At 44.6% G+C, this 16,570-nt stretch overlaps 1 protein-coding gene across 10 annotated transcripts in view; it reads right to left on the minus strand.

Moving 5' to 3' along the window:
- PITPNM2 (phosphatidylinositol transfer protein membrane associated 2) overlaps positions 1-16,570 on the minus strand; it is a 196,018-nt gene that overhangs the window by 19,909 nt on the left and 159,539 nt on the right. For 5 of the 10 annotated variants that reach the window (XM_081174673.1, XM_081174671.1, XM_081174675.1 and 2 more), the window contains 4 exons: positions 13,624-13,773; positions 7,203-7,367; positions 5,919-6,128; positions 2,444-2,592 (listed from right to left, as the gene is read on the minus strand). In XM_081174673.1, the coding sequence (XP_081030799.1) occupies positions 2,444-2,592; positions 5,919-6,128; positions 7,203-7,367; positions 13,624-13,773 (674 nt within the window). The remainder of the gene's footprint in view (positions 1-2,443; positions 2,593-5,918; positions 6,129-7,202; positions 7,368-13,623; positions 13,774-16,570) is intronic. The other 5 variants (XM_081174677.1, XM_081174678.1, XM_081174679.1 and 2 more) reach the window with 5 other exon arrangements.

Below are 16,570 nucleotides of genomic sequence, written 5' to 3' on the forward strand. Positions count from 1 at the left end.
TGATATAATTAACATTACATTTTAGCACATCTGGTGACATTTGGTCAGTTGAAAGACCAATTATTTTTTAGACTCATCCAATGTCCAATCCTGATTACTTTCAGCTGTCACAACCGTCACTCTGTTCTACACCAGAAACACCAACACAATCACAGTTTTTGCCTGACGCAGGCACTACCTATCAGCTCCACAGATATGGCCACTCTTGGAAGCTGCTGCTGCTGCTGGGGACCTCATCTGCTGGAGAAAGTCTGTTTGGCTCTTCCTGTTCTATTTAGCAGGGGGTGGCACCCCAGTGGTGGCTGATGCCCTCAACTATGGTCATTCACAGCAGCTTCCAAAACTGCCTTCTTTCCGTTCGTAATGCTTCTTGCAAATTGAATGCTGGATCAGGTCTCTGAATCTTAATGTCTCTCCACTTGTTTTAGGGAGTAGATATACTTAAAAAATTATTTTAAAATAAAGTATGTATACTTTTATGCCTATCCTTCTGTTAAAAATGTATGTAAGTTTATGAACATTAAAAAAACAGTTTGACAACTGCTTTAGGGATACAGGAAAGCATGCCGGTGACATCACAAGTGCTAGTCTATAAGAACCCATCGTACAGTGGTGCCTCGCAAGACGAAAAGAATCCATTCTGTGATTCTCTTCGTCTAGCATTTTTTTCGTCTTGCGAAGCAAGCCCATTGACGGATTAGCGGATTAGTGCTATTAGCGGCTTTTAGCGGCTTATCTGCTGATTGGATCAGCTGATAAGCAGCTTAGTGGCTTAGAAAAGGGGGGGGAGGAAAAAAACCCAGCAGGAACTCGCAAGACATTGTCGTCTTGCGAAGCAAGCCCATAGGAAATTCGTTTTGCGAAGCACCTCCAAAATGGAAAACTCTTTCGTCTAGCGAGGTTTCTGTCTTGCGAGGCATTCGTCTTGCGGGGCACCACTGTACTCAGCTTTTCCCTGATTTGCTGAAACACTTGCAAAACTCACCCATCCCTTTCTTGCAGCTCACTCCAGGATGAGAAGTATGTATGTGTGTTTCTAGTACAGTGAAGTTGTGTGCAGCCATGTCTGCCACATTCTGCAAATGTTTTATTCCTATAGCAGGAAAAGCTTTCTCCTACTGGGGGAATGGATGCAATCCTTTGTCATCATTTAGTCTGCTGTCCTCGTGCTAAAGCTGTGTGCTCATTCTGATGGCATCCCAACCCTTTTCTCCCTGCTCTGGGGAAATCTTTTCTTCAGAAATGCATTATTATCACACATTGCCTCCAGATCCACTGACCTCTTGACTCAGCCCTGCAGCACCAGACACTTCCTGGGATGACATAAAAGATTCCAGCAGATTCAGGAAATCTAACTAAGGCAACTCAGTCTCCAGAATTCTGGGAGGAAAGTGTTTCAGGGACCAATCTATCCTCTTGCCCCTTTTCCTGATTCTATCATATTGAGGATGGCAAGCGCCTAGAAAACTCCATGAACAGTGCAATCCTATACAAGGCTTTTTCTGAAACAAGGCCTGCTGAATTCAGGGGGACTTACTCCTAGCTGAATGCATATAGGATTGCAGCTTAAAAGTAATGAATTTCATGAACTGGCCTAAACTATGCAAAACATTCATGCATTTAAACTGCACACTTTATTTTAGTTAGCCAATCTTATAGGTTTTGCTTTTACAGAATTTTTGTTCCAGTTATTTTTTGTTATGATACTGAAAAGTTGAAACTAACAGAAAGTTTGTGAGGGGAAGGGTATGCAGGCAAGAAGGCTAGAAGATGTCACATCACACACATGCTCACAAATACTTAAGTCAAAGCCCCCACAGTCCATCCGTCCCCCCTGCTACCATCATGAGCACTAGAAATATGAACACTTTGCCACATTTATTAATAATTTATTAATAATTAGTGTTCATAAATATTAACACTAAGCTACATTTATTAAGAGGGAGAGTCATTCATTATATTTGGAGCTTTGCATCAGATATTTTCAGCTTGCAAAAATGCAAAGCAAAATTGATGATAAATTAGTCCAGTTTCCTTGAATAACTGTGAGTTCCCTCTGCAATTTAATACTAACAGAGGACTGAGGGTGTGTTCACATTAGAACGCAGTGAAATCGTTTCACCGCTCTATCCCTCTGGCTGCTCACATCAGCAGGGTTTCATGAGTGTCAAATTAATTTCTGTTTGTGTACACAACAGAGGATCTTGACAGGGAGGGGATGCATTTACCCTACGGCTTGGCTAGAGATGGACTAGGAACTTAAGGGCTCCAAACTGGTGCGAAGCAGGCTTGAGAAACAGTACATCAAAGAGTAGTGTTTTGGATAACGTTGTGTGAACATGGATTAAAGACCGGGGCTGGAAGCACAGTGAGTGCATGGTAAATGGGAGTATGAGCACAGTCCCTCTGTATGCTGGAGATTTGCAAACCAAATAGGACTGACCTGCCTGAGGAGGAAGGAAACCACATCTGTTGACTCCCAGTAGCTTGCATGGAAAAGGTGCGGTAAGGCCACCGTAGGGAAGGCGGTGAGGGCATCGGGGCAATAGAGAGCATAGTCTATTCTTTTCGTTCCCCACCATTTGGCAGCAACTGGGAACAAAAAAAAGGAGACAAAACCCCAACATTTGAATTATTCCTTTCATGGAAAAGAAAAGTAAAAAATAATTCAAGTCTACATTTCAGGCCCATTGCTTTCCCAACTAAAATGTCAGAAAACTCTCTTTCTCTGGGTGTAACAACTTTGGCCCCATCTCCACTATACAACTAAAGCAGTGTCACACTGCTTCACACAGTCATCGCTTCCCCTAAAGAACCCTGGAAAGTGTAATTTGGTTTAATAATTCATTCCTCTTCCCAGGGAATCCTGGGAATTGTAGCTCTGTGAAGGGAGTCGTCTTCTTCTTTGGTGATCACTCGTAGCCGAGAAGATTGTCTTCCATGAACACAGTCTTAACAGTGAGTACGTGACTGTGGAGGACAATTCTGGATCCACACATCCTTCCACAGTGGGGACACGGGTTTCCAAGCAGGAGTTGATCACAGTGAGGGTTTGCCAAACGTGCCTTCCTCTTTCTCCTTTGTGCCCTGAGTTCAAGCTTCTTCAAAGTCATGACACCTTTGGTAAAGGCTGGTAAAGGCTGTTCTCCCATTGGAGCATTTGCAGGCCAGTGTTTCCCAGTTATCAGTGCTTATGTTACATTATTTTAGGTTTGCCCTGAGAGTGTCTTTAAACCTATTTTGTTATCCACTGGTATTTCGCTTTCAATTCTTGAGTTGGGAATAGAGTGGTTGCTTTGGAAGACGGTAATCAGGCATCCAAACAACATGACCAGTCCAAAGAAGTTGATGCTGAAGAATCAACTGGTGATCTTTGCTTTTTGCAGTACACTGGCATTAGTTCACCTGTATTCCCGAGGAGAGTCGGTTGATGGAATTTTTCAAAGAGCTGGAAATGGCGTTTATAAGTGGTCCATGTTTCACAAGTGTACAGTAATGTTGGTAGTACAATAGCTTTGTAAAATGAGTATTTTGGTTTCCCTGCGCACTCAAACACTCTGTGCTTCAATCGGGAGAAAGCTGCACTTGCAGAGCTCAGGCGATGCTGGATCTCGGCATCAATGCTGGCCCTTGTGGAAAAGTAACGGCCCAGGTAGGAAAAGTAATTGACACTTTCCAATGTTACACCATTAAGTTGGATTTGTGGCGCTGCAGAGAGGTTGTTTTGTGCTTGTTGGTACAGCACTTTGGTTTTTTGGATATTGAGTGATAGACCCAAGATTTTCATACGCTTCTGTGAAGATATTTAGGATGGTTTGGATATCATCCTTTGAGTGTGCACACATGCCGTTGATCCCACTGTGAATGGTACATTTTGAGAGCCATTGTTATCTGCGATTGTTGCCGTCATGTTATCATGGAGGAGCCGAAGGATGTTCAAAAATTTATCTGGGCAGCCGATTTTCAGGACAGTCCACAGGGCAGTACAGTGTTGAAGGCCTTATTCAGGTCAATAAACGCCATATACTGGGGTTGATTTTGCTCTCTGCATTTTTCTTGAAGCTCTCCTGACAACTCTCGGCAACCATAACAAACTCCACTTCTCAGGATTCATATCAGGTTTCATATCAGTTAAATTGCCATGGCATCTTCCAAAAAACCTTGAAGCAGGTGGGGGACTGCGGTGTTCCTCTAAGGATACCTCAAGAGGATTCTTCACTGGTATTCTTCACTATGCATTTGCTTCAAAAAAATCTGCCTCTCTCCCAAGAAACCCTGGAAACTCAAACTGCTGTGAAGGGCAGGGTGGTGCTGGTATCAGGCTCAATCAATCCTCCTCTCAGCCACATTCAGAGGGAAGTGCTGATCTTTATGCAATCAAACTGGGACCATTCACATACCAGAGGAAGGTATCAACATTATCAGGGGAACCCTGATGTTTGCAGAAGAGGAAACTCTTGGGGCGAGCCCCTACTTCCAACATGCCAGTGAGGATGAACATAGCCAGTGCTGCCTATGGGGTGGAGAATTGTAAAGAAAGGAGAAAATCGGGGGGGGAGGGGGAGGAGACAACGTATCCTAGAAGAGGAGGCTGCTGGCTGGCACTCTGAACAGGAGCACTCCATGCTGCAGCATTTGGTTGCAGATCTCACTTGTAGCACAGCATTCTCAGTCTTGTCAGCACAAGTGCGATTCCTAGGATTCTTTGTGGGAAGCCGTGGCAGTTAAACAAGTATGAAACTACTATAGATTTGTAGCGTGGCCATGTCCCACAGTAAGAGAGGAGAAATTAATTGGTGATTCTTAGAAGTTTCAGGACATTTTATGCTTCCCCCAAACTGGTGCCTTTCAGATGTTTTGGCCTACAACTTCCCATCGGCCTCAGCCAGCACAGAGAGCCTGTCATGGCCTCTGGAACAGAGGTAGCTGGGTTCAAACCACATATTAAACTGGGCACCAAAGTTCTTTAGGAACAAAAGTGGAAATTGTACTTCAGTCTGTCACTTACCTGTCTTATCATTACAGCTATGTGTCAGGAGACCACTACTGAGGCACCTTAGCACCTGCAAACTTCTGCAAATTTCTGGGTGTCTAATTTTTAAAACACACATTCCCTTACAAATTTCTAAATCAACAACAGCATCTCAAAAGCTGCTGAGTGTCAAAAGAAAAGGCAGGAAGTGTATTGTTGAGAAAGGATGCCCCTTATCTCACCAATTCCCACAGCAGATCCTCTCTAGACTCCTTGCTATAGAATTTCAGTGCAAAGGCAAGAGGAGGAAAGCAAACATTGTCCTGTTAGGAGAACTGCCATTTAGTTGCATGGAGGACATAAATTGCCATTCTGACAGCACAGCTTCAATTGTCCTGCTGGATTTCTCAAATTTATTTATTTGCCTTACCACAGATGTCTATCATAGAACAGATTGTGTTGTACCAGACCAGCAAGAAAACCAAAACTTTTGGAAAATCCTGCCAAAAAAGACTTCTTTCCCCCCACATTCTGACATAAGAGAGGAGTAGTTATCAAAACAAACTTGCAATTATTTCTACTCCCAAGCCAAAGCCATCTCATAAGTGGAGGTGTTCCAGCTTTCTATTTGCAGTTCAAAGCTGTGATTTTGGGATCCCCCGAACAGGACAGTCAATAATAGGTGCTTCCTCCTAAGAAACAGCAGCAACAGTACTGCAAGTGCTATAGAGGATTTTAAAATTAACAAGAGTGTGCACTACAGAGGCAGGTGGCTGTTAGAGGCAAGAAAGTTAGTCATCAAAGCAGAGTGGAAGCAAGTGTTGTTTAAACTATGCCAAGATGGTGAAGGAGTCCCATGAAAAGCAGACCCATTTGGCTCTGGAGAGAGCGACAGAGGAGGTTAGTCAGTGATGCATCTTGCTCCCCTTGTCTCTCTCCAGAATACCTTTGTCGATGTCCAGGTCCGGGATCTGTAGAATGGCATCCACTTCCCAATGGGAGGAGCTCCCAACCCTTCTTCCTAAGGGGTTCTGGGAAATTTCAGGTTTAGGTGCCCTATGCCTTTTGGGCGAGGGTTGGGTGGGGGCCTTGTGTGGGAGGGCAAGCAGGGCTAGAAGGCTAAACCCCCTGGAATGGGTGAGATGGTGTTTGTTTTCTAAAAGGAACATTTAAAACGATAGGGGGAAAGACAAAACAAAAACAAAACACACACCTGTTAAAACACAACTCATGCAAAGAATGCAACTTAATTTTTGTCCTTTGATAGTGTGATGGGGCCATGAAGGAAAAGCACCGGCTGTTTAAGCAACAGCTGTAATCCCCTCCCCTACAGACACCATACACATCAAGGGGCAAAGTGTGTGGAAGGGGGCCGTGGAACCTCCAGCTCTGCTCCCAGCAACCTGTGGTTCTTCCTGGCGCCATCATCCACACCAATGATCTAAGCATCCATGTCATTTCCTTCCCCAACTGCCCCAACCCCCGCCGTTGCCTCAAATGCTGCTTGCAGGTAGGATGGAGAAGTTTATGGACAGACTTTTTTCTTTTCTTAAAAAAGTAAAAGTGTTTTAGTCACAACCATAAGAAATATTTAACTCTGCAACTAATTAATTCAAACCCATAGTATTATCAACTAAGGTGTCTTTAATGAGGTGACAACCTTAGAAAGTATTACATGTGTACCTCTGTGAGTGTGTGTGTGTGTGTGCGCGCGTTTGTATATATGTGTTTCAGATATGGAACAGCTCCAACATCTGATCCCTGAGATGCAAAGAGCTGGTGTAGAAATAATGGCTAGAGAAACCTGAGCTATGAATCAGCAAGCCCCTGGTTTGACTCTTGCCTGTGTCCGGATGACGTGGCCTTAGCAAGACACTCTAGCTCACCCCCAATCTCTCCATTTGCAATATGGAGGAGAACAACACTGACTTACCTTACAGGGATGGTGTGAGGATTTCAATCAGATGATGCATGCACAGCACTTTGAATAACTAAGTATTAAAAGAACTGAAGGAGCCTTGAAGTGAAACCAGATTGCAGCCCAGACCCTCCTCCTTTTCAGATGAGAATGCTTGTTCTTTTAGGCCTGCAGTTTGGAGACCCCAGAATCTCAGTGACAAGAATGAAGCAGGACAGGACATCGGTCAATCCTTCAAGCTGCTCAGAGACGTGGTGTGGGGGAGCTAGTGGGAAAGGACGACATTTCCGGGGGGGGGGGAGGAACACTTACTGTTGGCTATGTTGGAAGCAGTGTAACTGTCTGCCATTCCCGAGACCTGGCTGGCAATGCTGGCCTCGCTGGCTCTCCGGAAGCCCCTGAATTGGGGGGCTGAAATGGGAGCCGAAGGGGATGCACTTTCCATGAAGACGCCACCATGAGACTGAACAACATCCGCTACGGAGACGAAACAGGGAAATCAAAAATATTAGACCAAACGGACATAGAGCATGGTGAGATGAACAAGGTGCAAAAATCAAATAAAACCAAGCAAAACATGCAAACCACACAAAGAAAAGGCAGAAAACACTGCAACTGATGCCAAATCAAATCTTTCAAAGTTGGTTAGATGGAATAAGCATTTCAACACCACCCAGATTGGAAAATTAAACCAACACCAGCACAAATAAGCATAAAAAAGGGTCCAGCAGCTCTGTGGTCATAAACAAAATAATTGCCTTGGAAGAAAACAGAAGTATGTGACTGAAAGAACCCGAGTTGCCTATTGGATGGGCTCACACCAATATACCCTGCTTGCACAGAGCAATGTATATACAAACTGTGTTTCTGGGAAATCAGGGCAGAGGGTCTTTTAGAAGCCCCCCACGGATTCTTCCATTCAAACATCATTAATGGCAGACAAGTGTCCGTGAAATACATTTTGCCCGTCATTACTGATCAGCTGCATTTGAGTTTTGGGTGCAAATTATAACTAGGATGCATTCAAAGTTCATACATGGAACTCCCAAGATCATGTGAATTGAATCTACACTCTAGAATAGGGATAGCCAATGAGATGTCCTCTAGATGTTGTTGGGCTACAATTACCAGCAGCCAGCAAGGCCAGTGATCAGGGAGGACAGCAGCTGAAACCCAGCAACTTCTGGGGGGAACCATGTGGGCTACCCCGCCCCATAATATATCCTGGAAACCTTTGCAATGCAGCTGAGTTGTTCAGCCATTGTAGAAAGGATTCCTTCCATGCAGAAAGCATGAAGAGTAGAGTGGTGTGGTATTGGCTGGGAAATATTTATTTATTTAGACAATTTATATACTGCTTAATTAAAATACAATACTCAAAAATTATCCAGAGATAAAATCAGTTAAAAGCCAATTACAAAATCAGAAATGACTTTAAATTTTATTTTATTTATCTAACGCAATTTATATAGTGCTTAGTTGTAGGAAGACCTCTAAGCAGTTTAGGAAAATGTAAAATAAACTTTGAAATTATCAATAAATATATTTAAAAACTGGTATACAAATTTATTTAAAAGATTAAACGTTAGCTAAAACGAAATGAAATATATGTAACTCCTACATGTCTGGACAGGCTCTGAAAAGAATATAGTGAAGGTACCTGCCTGATGGCAAGCTTCCTAGCTGATAGTTACCTGGGTCTTCTCCACCCTCCCCTTTAAGATAGGGGCAACATTTGCCTCTACCCCAAGGATCCCACTTGTTCTCCAAAAATTCTCAAGAATTATAGACAGAAGCTCTGAGATCATCAGGCACTGGAGATTTCAATTCCGTTAAACCAGCCAGGTGTTCCATTGCCACCTCTTTTCCTGTACTGGGCTGCAGCTCTCTCTTTGCACCATTTATTCTTTGAACACCAGGATAGCCACTGCTTTCCCTTTCAGTGGATGTTCAGCAGTTCTGCCTTCTCTGTCACCAACCTCTGTCTTCTCCATCTTCTCAATTTCTCCACCTACATGCTTGTTCTTCCTCTTGCTTTGAACATAGCTGAAGAAACCTTTTCTACTATTTTTAACCTAACTATCTTGCAAGTCTGAGTTCATTCTGAGATTTGGCCCACCTGGCCTTGCATCTGCTGGCTACTTCTGTATACTCTTCCTTCATGATTTCTCCTTTCTTCCATTTCCTACACATCACCTTCTTAAAATCTCAGCTCATCTGTAAGCTCCTTATGTAGCCAACACTGGTTTCTTTAGGTGCCTTCCACTTTTCTTTCTTGTTGGAATTGACTGCCTTTGTGCCTTCAGTATTTCACTGTTAAAAAACTCCTATCCATCTTGGACTCCTTCACTTTGAGTATTTCTGACCGTGGGACTTCACACAACAGTTCCTCAAGCTTTTTGAAACCAGCCTTCTTAAAGTCCAGAGTGCATGTCTGACTACACTCAGCCTTCCCTTGCCTCTGTATAATGAAACCCAAGAGAACATGATCACTTCCTCCCAAAGTTCCCAGTACATCCACTTCGTCAATCAGTTCCTCCCTGTTGGTGAGGACCAGGTCCAAGATGAGATGATCCCCTTGTTGCTTCCAGCAGATATCAGGATAGTTGAGGTCTCCTATATCCCTTCTTTTTGACTGTTTGGTAATCTGCTCTAGGACGGCATAATCCAAGTCCTCAGTATGGCTGTAGCAGACACCCACAGCAAGGTCACTGTTGTTTCCCTCTCTTATATATTTTACCCATATATTCTTCCTTCCATGCCCCAGGCCATGGAACTCTTCCCAACTGTATACATCAGGGTACTCTCATTTTGACTCAAGAAAACACCATTTTATAGTTCAAATCAGGGAAAATAAGTACAGTAAAAGGACAAAAGTACAAACATTCACAAAATGTTTAGGGGTTTGCATACCCCAGAAAAAAGGACTGCTGCTCCTCCTCCTTTCTTTTGAGTAGGTTTTACCTCTCAATTTCTACATTCCAGTCACAAGTCACATCCCACCAGTTTTCAGTAATGCTATTAGGTCATATTTGTCATCCTGTATTAAGAAATTAAGTTCCTCTTGCTTGTTTCCCACACTTTGCACATTTGTGTAGAGACATCCCAGGTGTCTGAGGTGAGGGCATGGAATCGATTTTATAGCTCCAGAGAAATAGCATGGTTCCTAGCAGTCCGGATTTTTATGTCATGTTTCTCCAGCCATCTGTCCCCAGTATTGGGCGATCTTCCTCATTCCTGCATCTCTTTTCCAGGACGGTCCACTCTGGCACATCAAAACTTCTGACCCCCAAGTTAGTAAGTTAACACAGGTAAGAAAGGTTGTGTAATTCAAAAACACAGTGGCAAAGAAACCAAACTCTTGCAGCTAATGGTATATGACCTGGCCCACAAATCCATAGGGGGAAGATGTAGACATAAAAATCCAAACCCATAAGAAATTGTTGCCCCTCCTACCACTAGATGGCACTGTGTGAATCTGATAGAGCCAATACCAGCTGCTGGTAACCACAGGTGGGCAGAATGCTGCTGTTCGGCTTGCAGGCTTCCCACAAGCATCTAGTTGGCCACTGTGAGAACAGGATGCTGGAAGAGATGGGCATTGGCTTGATTCAGCAGCTTTGCCTTATGCTCTTAAATACAAACAGTGTTCATAGAGCTAGGGTGAAAAGGGCATGGGAGACTGTCTTGCAGGGGGAGGACTGTGTAGTTTAGGGGTGGAATAATCTTTTTTGGCTGCAGAGGATCCCAGTTCAATCCCTAGTATTTCCAGGTAGGCCTGGGAATGATCCCTGCCTGAAATCCTGGCAAACTGCTTCCAGTCAATGTGGAAAAATCTGAGCGGGAGGACCAATGGTCTGACTTAGTACACAGCAGCTTCCTATGTTCCTGAGTCTTAGCTTAAGAGAAGAACCAGACTGCTGCATTCTCCATCTCCATCTCACACATTCTCAATCTTGGGCCTATTCTGCAGTGACTCCCTCTTGGCCAGCTGCCATTATTATATATATTTAGGCGGCAGGCAAAAACCTTCCTCGGTAACCACACTTTTGGCCTTTAACCACCTGTGGCTTTTAGAAGTGGGAATGATGTTTCTGTTTTTTTATTTTCCTAACATTTATACACCCCTTGGCTGCAAAAACAAAAAAGCCAACAACCCTCAAAGTTGTTTACAAAAGATAAAATAGCAAAATCAAGAAAAATTTACAACCTTACTTTAAAACATACAAAAATTAAAATACTAAAACAGATTACCTCAACTTTCTAAGCATCTGGGTAGGCTTGTCTAAACAGGAACGTTTTTAACAGGCACTGAAATTTGCAATGACATCACAGCATGCATAATCTTTCAGTGTTTATTTCTAAATTGATATACTGCCCTTCAGTACACATAGATGAGTTCCGTGCTGTTTTAGAAGTCAATAAAGATTTTAAAACCATATAAACTCTATAAAAACAAAAGCAGTCAGTAGAAACAGCAGATAAAATGGTACTAATTTAAAATCCCATCAGATGATAAATTATTAGTTGTTATTGGTCAACGACCACCATGCATCCTCTGTAAGCATCAGGTCTTAGTTGGAGGTCGTTACCTTGCTTCCTAAAAGCTGTGATTTGCACAGTTTTGAAAATAAGTACGAAGGAGGAACGATCCACTCCAATTATTTTCACAAGTCAACCGCGATCTTGCAAACGCCCCTTTGATGCAAAATTTGAAAAGAAATGCAGCCAGGCAGAAAATCAGCAACAAAAGGAAACTCGATTTTGGAAGCAGAAGCCATTAGAGGCACCAAGGTCTTGAAAGCTTTCCCACATAAACGTTGAATCCTGTACAGTACATGATTGGTGTCTAAACTTAATGCTGAGCATATTTGGAAACAGTATATTTCGGGACATGAAAGAAGTTCCTACAAAGGGAGCTCCAGTGAGGACGGAGGGAACTTCCTTCTGCTTTTAGACCTCCACAGGAGCAGGAGCTGCCTAGGGAGGGGCAAATCTGCCAATTTCAATCTCTCTTTCTTATTTTCCACTTTTAAGTTGAGTTCCCCACATTTCCACAGCGGTTTCTGATTTTTAAAAAGCCTTCATGCAAATTAATCTGCCTTTTAGTATGAATTTCTTCTGATATATGCATTTTTGCAAGGCAATTTCTCCTAAAACAATGCATTTTGTATGCTATTTTCACAAATATATGCACATTTTGTTCCTATTTTATCCTAGCTATATTCATTTTTGCATGCATTGCTTGGCAGAGGAACGCCACACCTCGGCCCCCTAGAGTAGATACATATCACATAAGCAAGCAGTGCAATTTTACAGGGGTTTTAATAGCACAGGAGAGGGGTGGAGGAAGTGGATATTGCCAGCCCCTTCCTGTGCTATAAAAGGGATGACCACCACCAGAGAGCCCTTCAGGGAGTTTAAACTTCTACGGAACACAAAGCATGCACTTCATATCCTAAACAGCAGGGGGAACACTTGGAATCCAATGCCAGGTGGATAAATTTTGTATATGCTAATTTATATGTACAGATGCAAATTCAGAAATAGTGACTAAAGTACCGCTGCATCCTAGTAGAGAAGACAGTGCTGCTATTTTTTTGATGGGCAACTTCAAGGTTCCCTCTGCTGCTCTCCCTTCTTAGGGCTCTTTATCTTTGAGCTGGATTGGGCAGGCAAGCCCTTCAAATAGAGAACTGTCCTGTGTAAAGTAGGGCAGACGGCCACCCTAATCAGAAACATTTAACGCAAAGTCACGAATTCTCAGTTCCTAGACCTAGCAGTGGGAATGGACTAGGAGTGCAGAGAGGAATCTCTTCCTTCTGCTAGCACTGCAGGCTGGATAATGAGTCAGCTAAATGCTGAGTCACTGGGATTTTCACCTTCTCCTTTTTTGCTGTTGTAGCATCACGCGACCTCCCTTGCCTCTTGCAGTGGGTCACTTGGTTCCTCCTGCCCAGACAGAAAATGTCTCATCACTGTGAACATCAATCTGCAACTTTGCACCTAACCACACGCAAACCCCTCCAAAGTGGACTGAGCGGCAGCATGAAAAACTGCAAGCCTATACATTTGTGTTGAGCACCTTGGACAAGCTTGTCTGCGTGAGCTAAGCTGAATGCAAGCAAAGGATTTTTTTAAACTCTCCAAGCAGAGGTGGAGGTGTGAACTGGTTCTTCTCGGCTCAGCCGGCATCACCTTGCGCACAGCGTGTACCTCCACCCTGCAGAATCAGGCACACGTGGCCAAGGGGAGGAAAGAGAGTTGCTTTGCTTGCTTGTCACTTATCAGAAAGGGAGGTATACCAAACAGATGATGTAGTGCCTATGCACTAATGCTAAAGGTACTGGAGGTGAACTTTTGAGCAACACAGAGTTCTTCTTCAGGTACCAGTGTCCAAAGTAAAAAAATTAAAAGGGGCAGGGAATATTACTCCCAATTTTAAACATAAAATTGCTACCTGTTTTTGTATTTGCTTGTTTCCCATTTCTGCTGTGTGCACTATATCTGAAAAATTCTGTGTAACTCCAACAGGTAGTTGGTCCTCTGAAAAGAATACCGTCCCTGCCTCTGCCAATTTTGTCCTGGGGGAATCAACCTGGCCACTAAGGCAGTAGGGAAAGCTTTCATGATCCTTGGGGGCGGGGAACCAGCTGTTTATCAAGCATCACCCACAATCCCAAGAATATATGTCACAAGACAGTATGGGGAGGGAGAAGGGCACGTTACACACACTCAGCAAATCCAGAATTTTTACTGGAAATATCTTGCCAATTCAGGATGGGAACAGGGATACTGGTTTCCATGAAGCTGTCGTGGTTCTGGAGAGCAACCAGTGGGCTGCTTTCTACGAGGAGGACAGGGTTGCTCTGGACTGTTTCAACTAGAAGCAGATGAGGAAGAAAACAAATAGGGGCAAAGAAACAACAACAAACCACAGAAAGTGTAACAAGAGACCTCACAATTGATGTCAACAACAGCTCAGGACCTTGCCTAAAGGAATTCAGACACAGGAAAGAAAACCAAGGGCTCTAAGGTAGATGTGATGGTGGCCAGGTCTGAACAGGTGTTAAGAGGGTGGGGTGCTAGTGGCTTACAGGAGAGAATCAGGAAGGAGGTGCTGAACCACTTCTCCCTGCCAGAAAGAAGAGATTTCAGCACCTTTTCACCCCTGCTTCACCTAGGGCTTGCTCACATTTCTGCTTGTCCTGTGCCTAGAAAGCACACTTCCAAGCAGTTTTCCGCTTGATCCACTTTTCTAGGCATGGATCTGAGCGGTTTCCCCCTTGTCCTGCTCCATTCCCAGGGAAAACCTGCTCCTTAGCTCTAAAATGGAATAAATGGCAGCCCATGGAAAACCTGATTGCTGTTTGCTTCAATTCAGCACTAAAGAGCAGTTTTCCCTGGGGAAAAGAGCAGGACAAGAGGAAGTGTGAATAAGCAGACAAAGCAAAGTCTTTTGCAGATAAAATCGCTCAAATTTGGAAGGAGACAGACTTCACCGTGGGGCAGGGCTAGGGTAGGAGGGTGCCAGCACTCTGTCTAGTCACGTTCATGGGATCAATTTCAACCTGGCCAGGCTGCTTGAATGAGTCTTATCGACCCTTGCCCATCCTGGCCCACAAAAGCGAGCCAGAAAGGGCTGGGCAATGGGCTCTGTGGAGTGGTGGAGTGTGAGTGAGTCTTCCTGGAACCCCTTAAAGAGGTGGTTATTGAACTGCCTCTTGAAAAAACATCTTTGGAACTGGCCACCATGGCCAATTATCACCAAGTCTCAAATATTCCATTCCTGGGCAAGGTGATTGAGTGGGTGGTCATGGAACAACTCCAGGCACATCTGAAGGATGCAGACTATTTGGACCTCTTCCAATCGGGATTCAGGTCCCACCATAGGACTGAAACTGCCTTGGTTGTGCTGTTCAATGATCTCTTGCAGGCTAGGTAGGGACAAAGGTGAAAGCTGTTTGCTAGGTCTGCTGCATCTCTCAGCAGCTTCTGATACAGCTTCTGACTACAGTATCCTCCTGGACCGTCTAAGAGGGCTGGGAGTTAGGGGCACTGTTATGCAGTGGTCCCACTCCTTCCTCCTGGGGCATGTCTAGAAACTAGTGGTGAGGGATGAGTGTTCGGACCTCTGGGTGCTCACTTGTGGGGTGCCTCGGGACTCTGTCCTCTCCCCCATGCTTTTCAACATCTATATGAAACCGCTGGAAGAGATCATCGGGGGGTTGGGCTGGGTGTTTACCAACATGTGGATGATACCCAGCTCTACCTCGTTTAAACTGGAACCAGTGAAGGTGGTGAACTTCCTGTGTGGGGGTCTGGAGGTGTTTGGGGGTGGAGGGTGATCAACGGATTGAGGCTGAATCCCCACAGAAGTATTGTTTCTAGGGGACAGTGGGTGGGCAGGTGAGGGAACTCCCTAGACCTAGGAAGCTGTGGCTGGATGGTTTCGTGGGAGCCGATTGAAACTAAATCCTTCAAAGACAGAGGTCCTATGGCTGGGTCGGGATGGCATGGGGATGAGGGACCAACTCCCTTCTCTTGTGGGGGCCCAATTAGTGCCATTGCCTTCCGTTAAGAATTTGGGTGTAATCTTTGACGCCTCCCTTTCCATAGAGGCACAGGTTACAGCAACAGCCAAGGCGACATTTTTCCACCTTCGCCGCATCAAGCAGTTGGTCCCTTACCTTTCCCACCCCGACCTGGCCACAGTGATCCATGCGACGGTCACCTCCAGGCTTGACTAGTGTAATTCGCTCTACACGGGGCTGCCCTTGAAGCTGTCCCAGAAACTCCAGCGGGTGCAGAATGCTGCAGCGAGGCTCCGCACGGGGTCTCTGCCATGGGAGCATATTCACCCAGTGCTTTTCCAGCTGCACTGGCTCCCGGTGGAGTACAGGGTCAGATTTAAGGTGCTGGTTTTGACCTTTAAAGCCCTTCACGGCCTAGGACCCTCGTACCTATGGGACTGCCTCTCCTGGTATGCCCCACAGAGGACCTTAAGGTCCATAAATAGCAACACCCTAGAGGTCCAGGGCCCTAAGGAAGTTAGATTAGCCTCAACCAGAGCCAGGGCCTTCTCAACACTGGCTCCAGCCTGGTGGAACGCTCTGCCTCATGAGACCAGGGCCCTGCAGGATCTGATTTCTTTCCACAGGGCCTGTAAGAGTTGTTCCACCTGGCCTTTGGCTTGGAGCCAATTTGATTCCCTCCCCCTCTTTCTTTTCTTTTTCCTTTCTCCTTCTGTGATGAGGCTGCATTTTAATATTTTTATGTTTTAGTATTTTAATTGTTGTATTTTAATCTTGTTTTTAAGTTGTATTCATTCAACTTGTTTTTATTATTGCTTTTTAGCCACCCTGAGCCTGGCCTTGGCTGGGGAAGGCGGGGTATAAATAAAAATTATTATTATTATTATTATTATTATTATTATTATTATTAAATAGGCTACCTGTGCCCCCCAAAGACCAGGCGCACAGCCTGGGGGTCATTTTGGATTCACAGCTGTCCATGGAGGGGCAGGTTAATTTTGTCTCCAGGGCAGCTATCTTAACAGCTCCATCTGGTATGCAGGCTGAGGTATCTGCCCGTGCACTGTCTTGCCAGAGTGGTAGACGCTCCGGTTATCTCCCGCATGGACTACTGCAATGCACTCTGCGTGGGGATACCTTTGAAGG

Source organism: Podarcis bocagei, assembly GCF_964188305.1.
Source record: "Podarcis bocagei genome assembly, chromosome: 16".
NCBI lineage: Eukaryota > Metazoa > Chordata > Lepidosauria > Squamata > Lacertidae > Podarcis > Podarcis bocagei.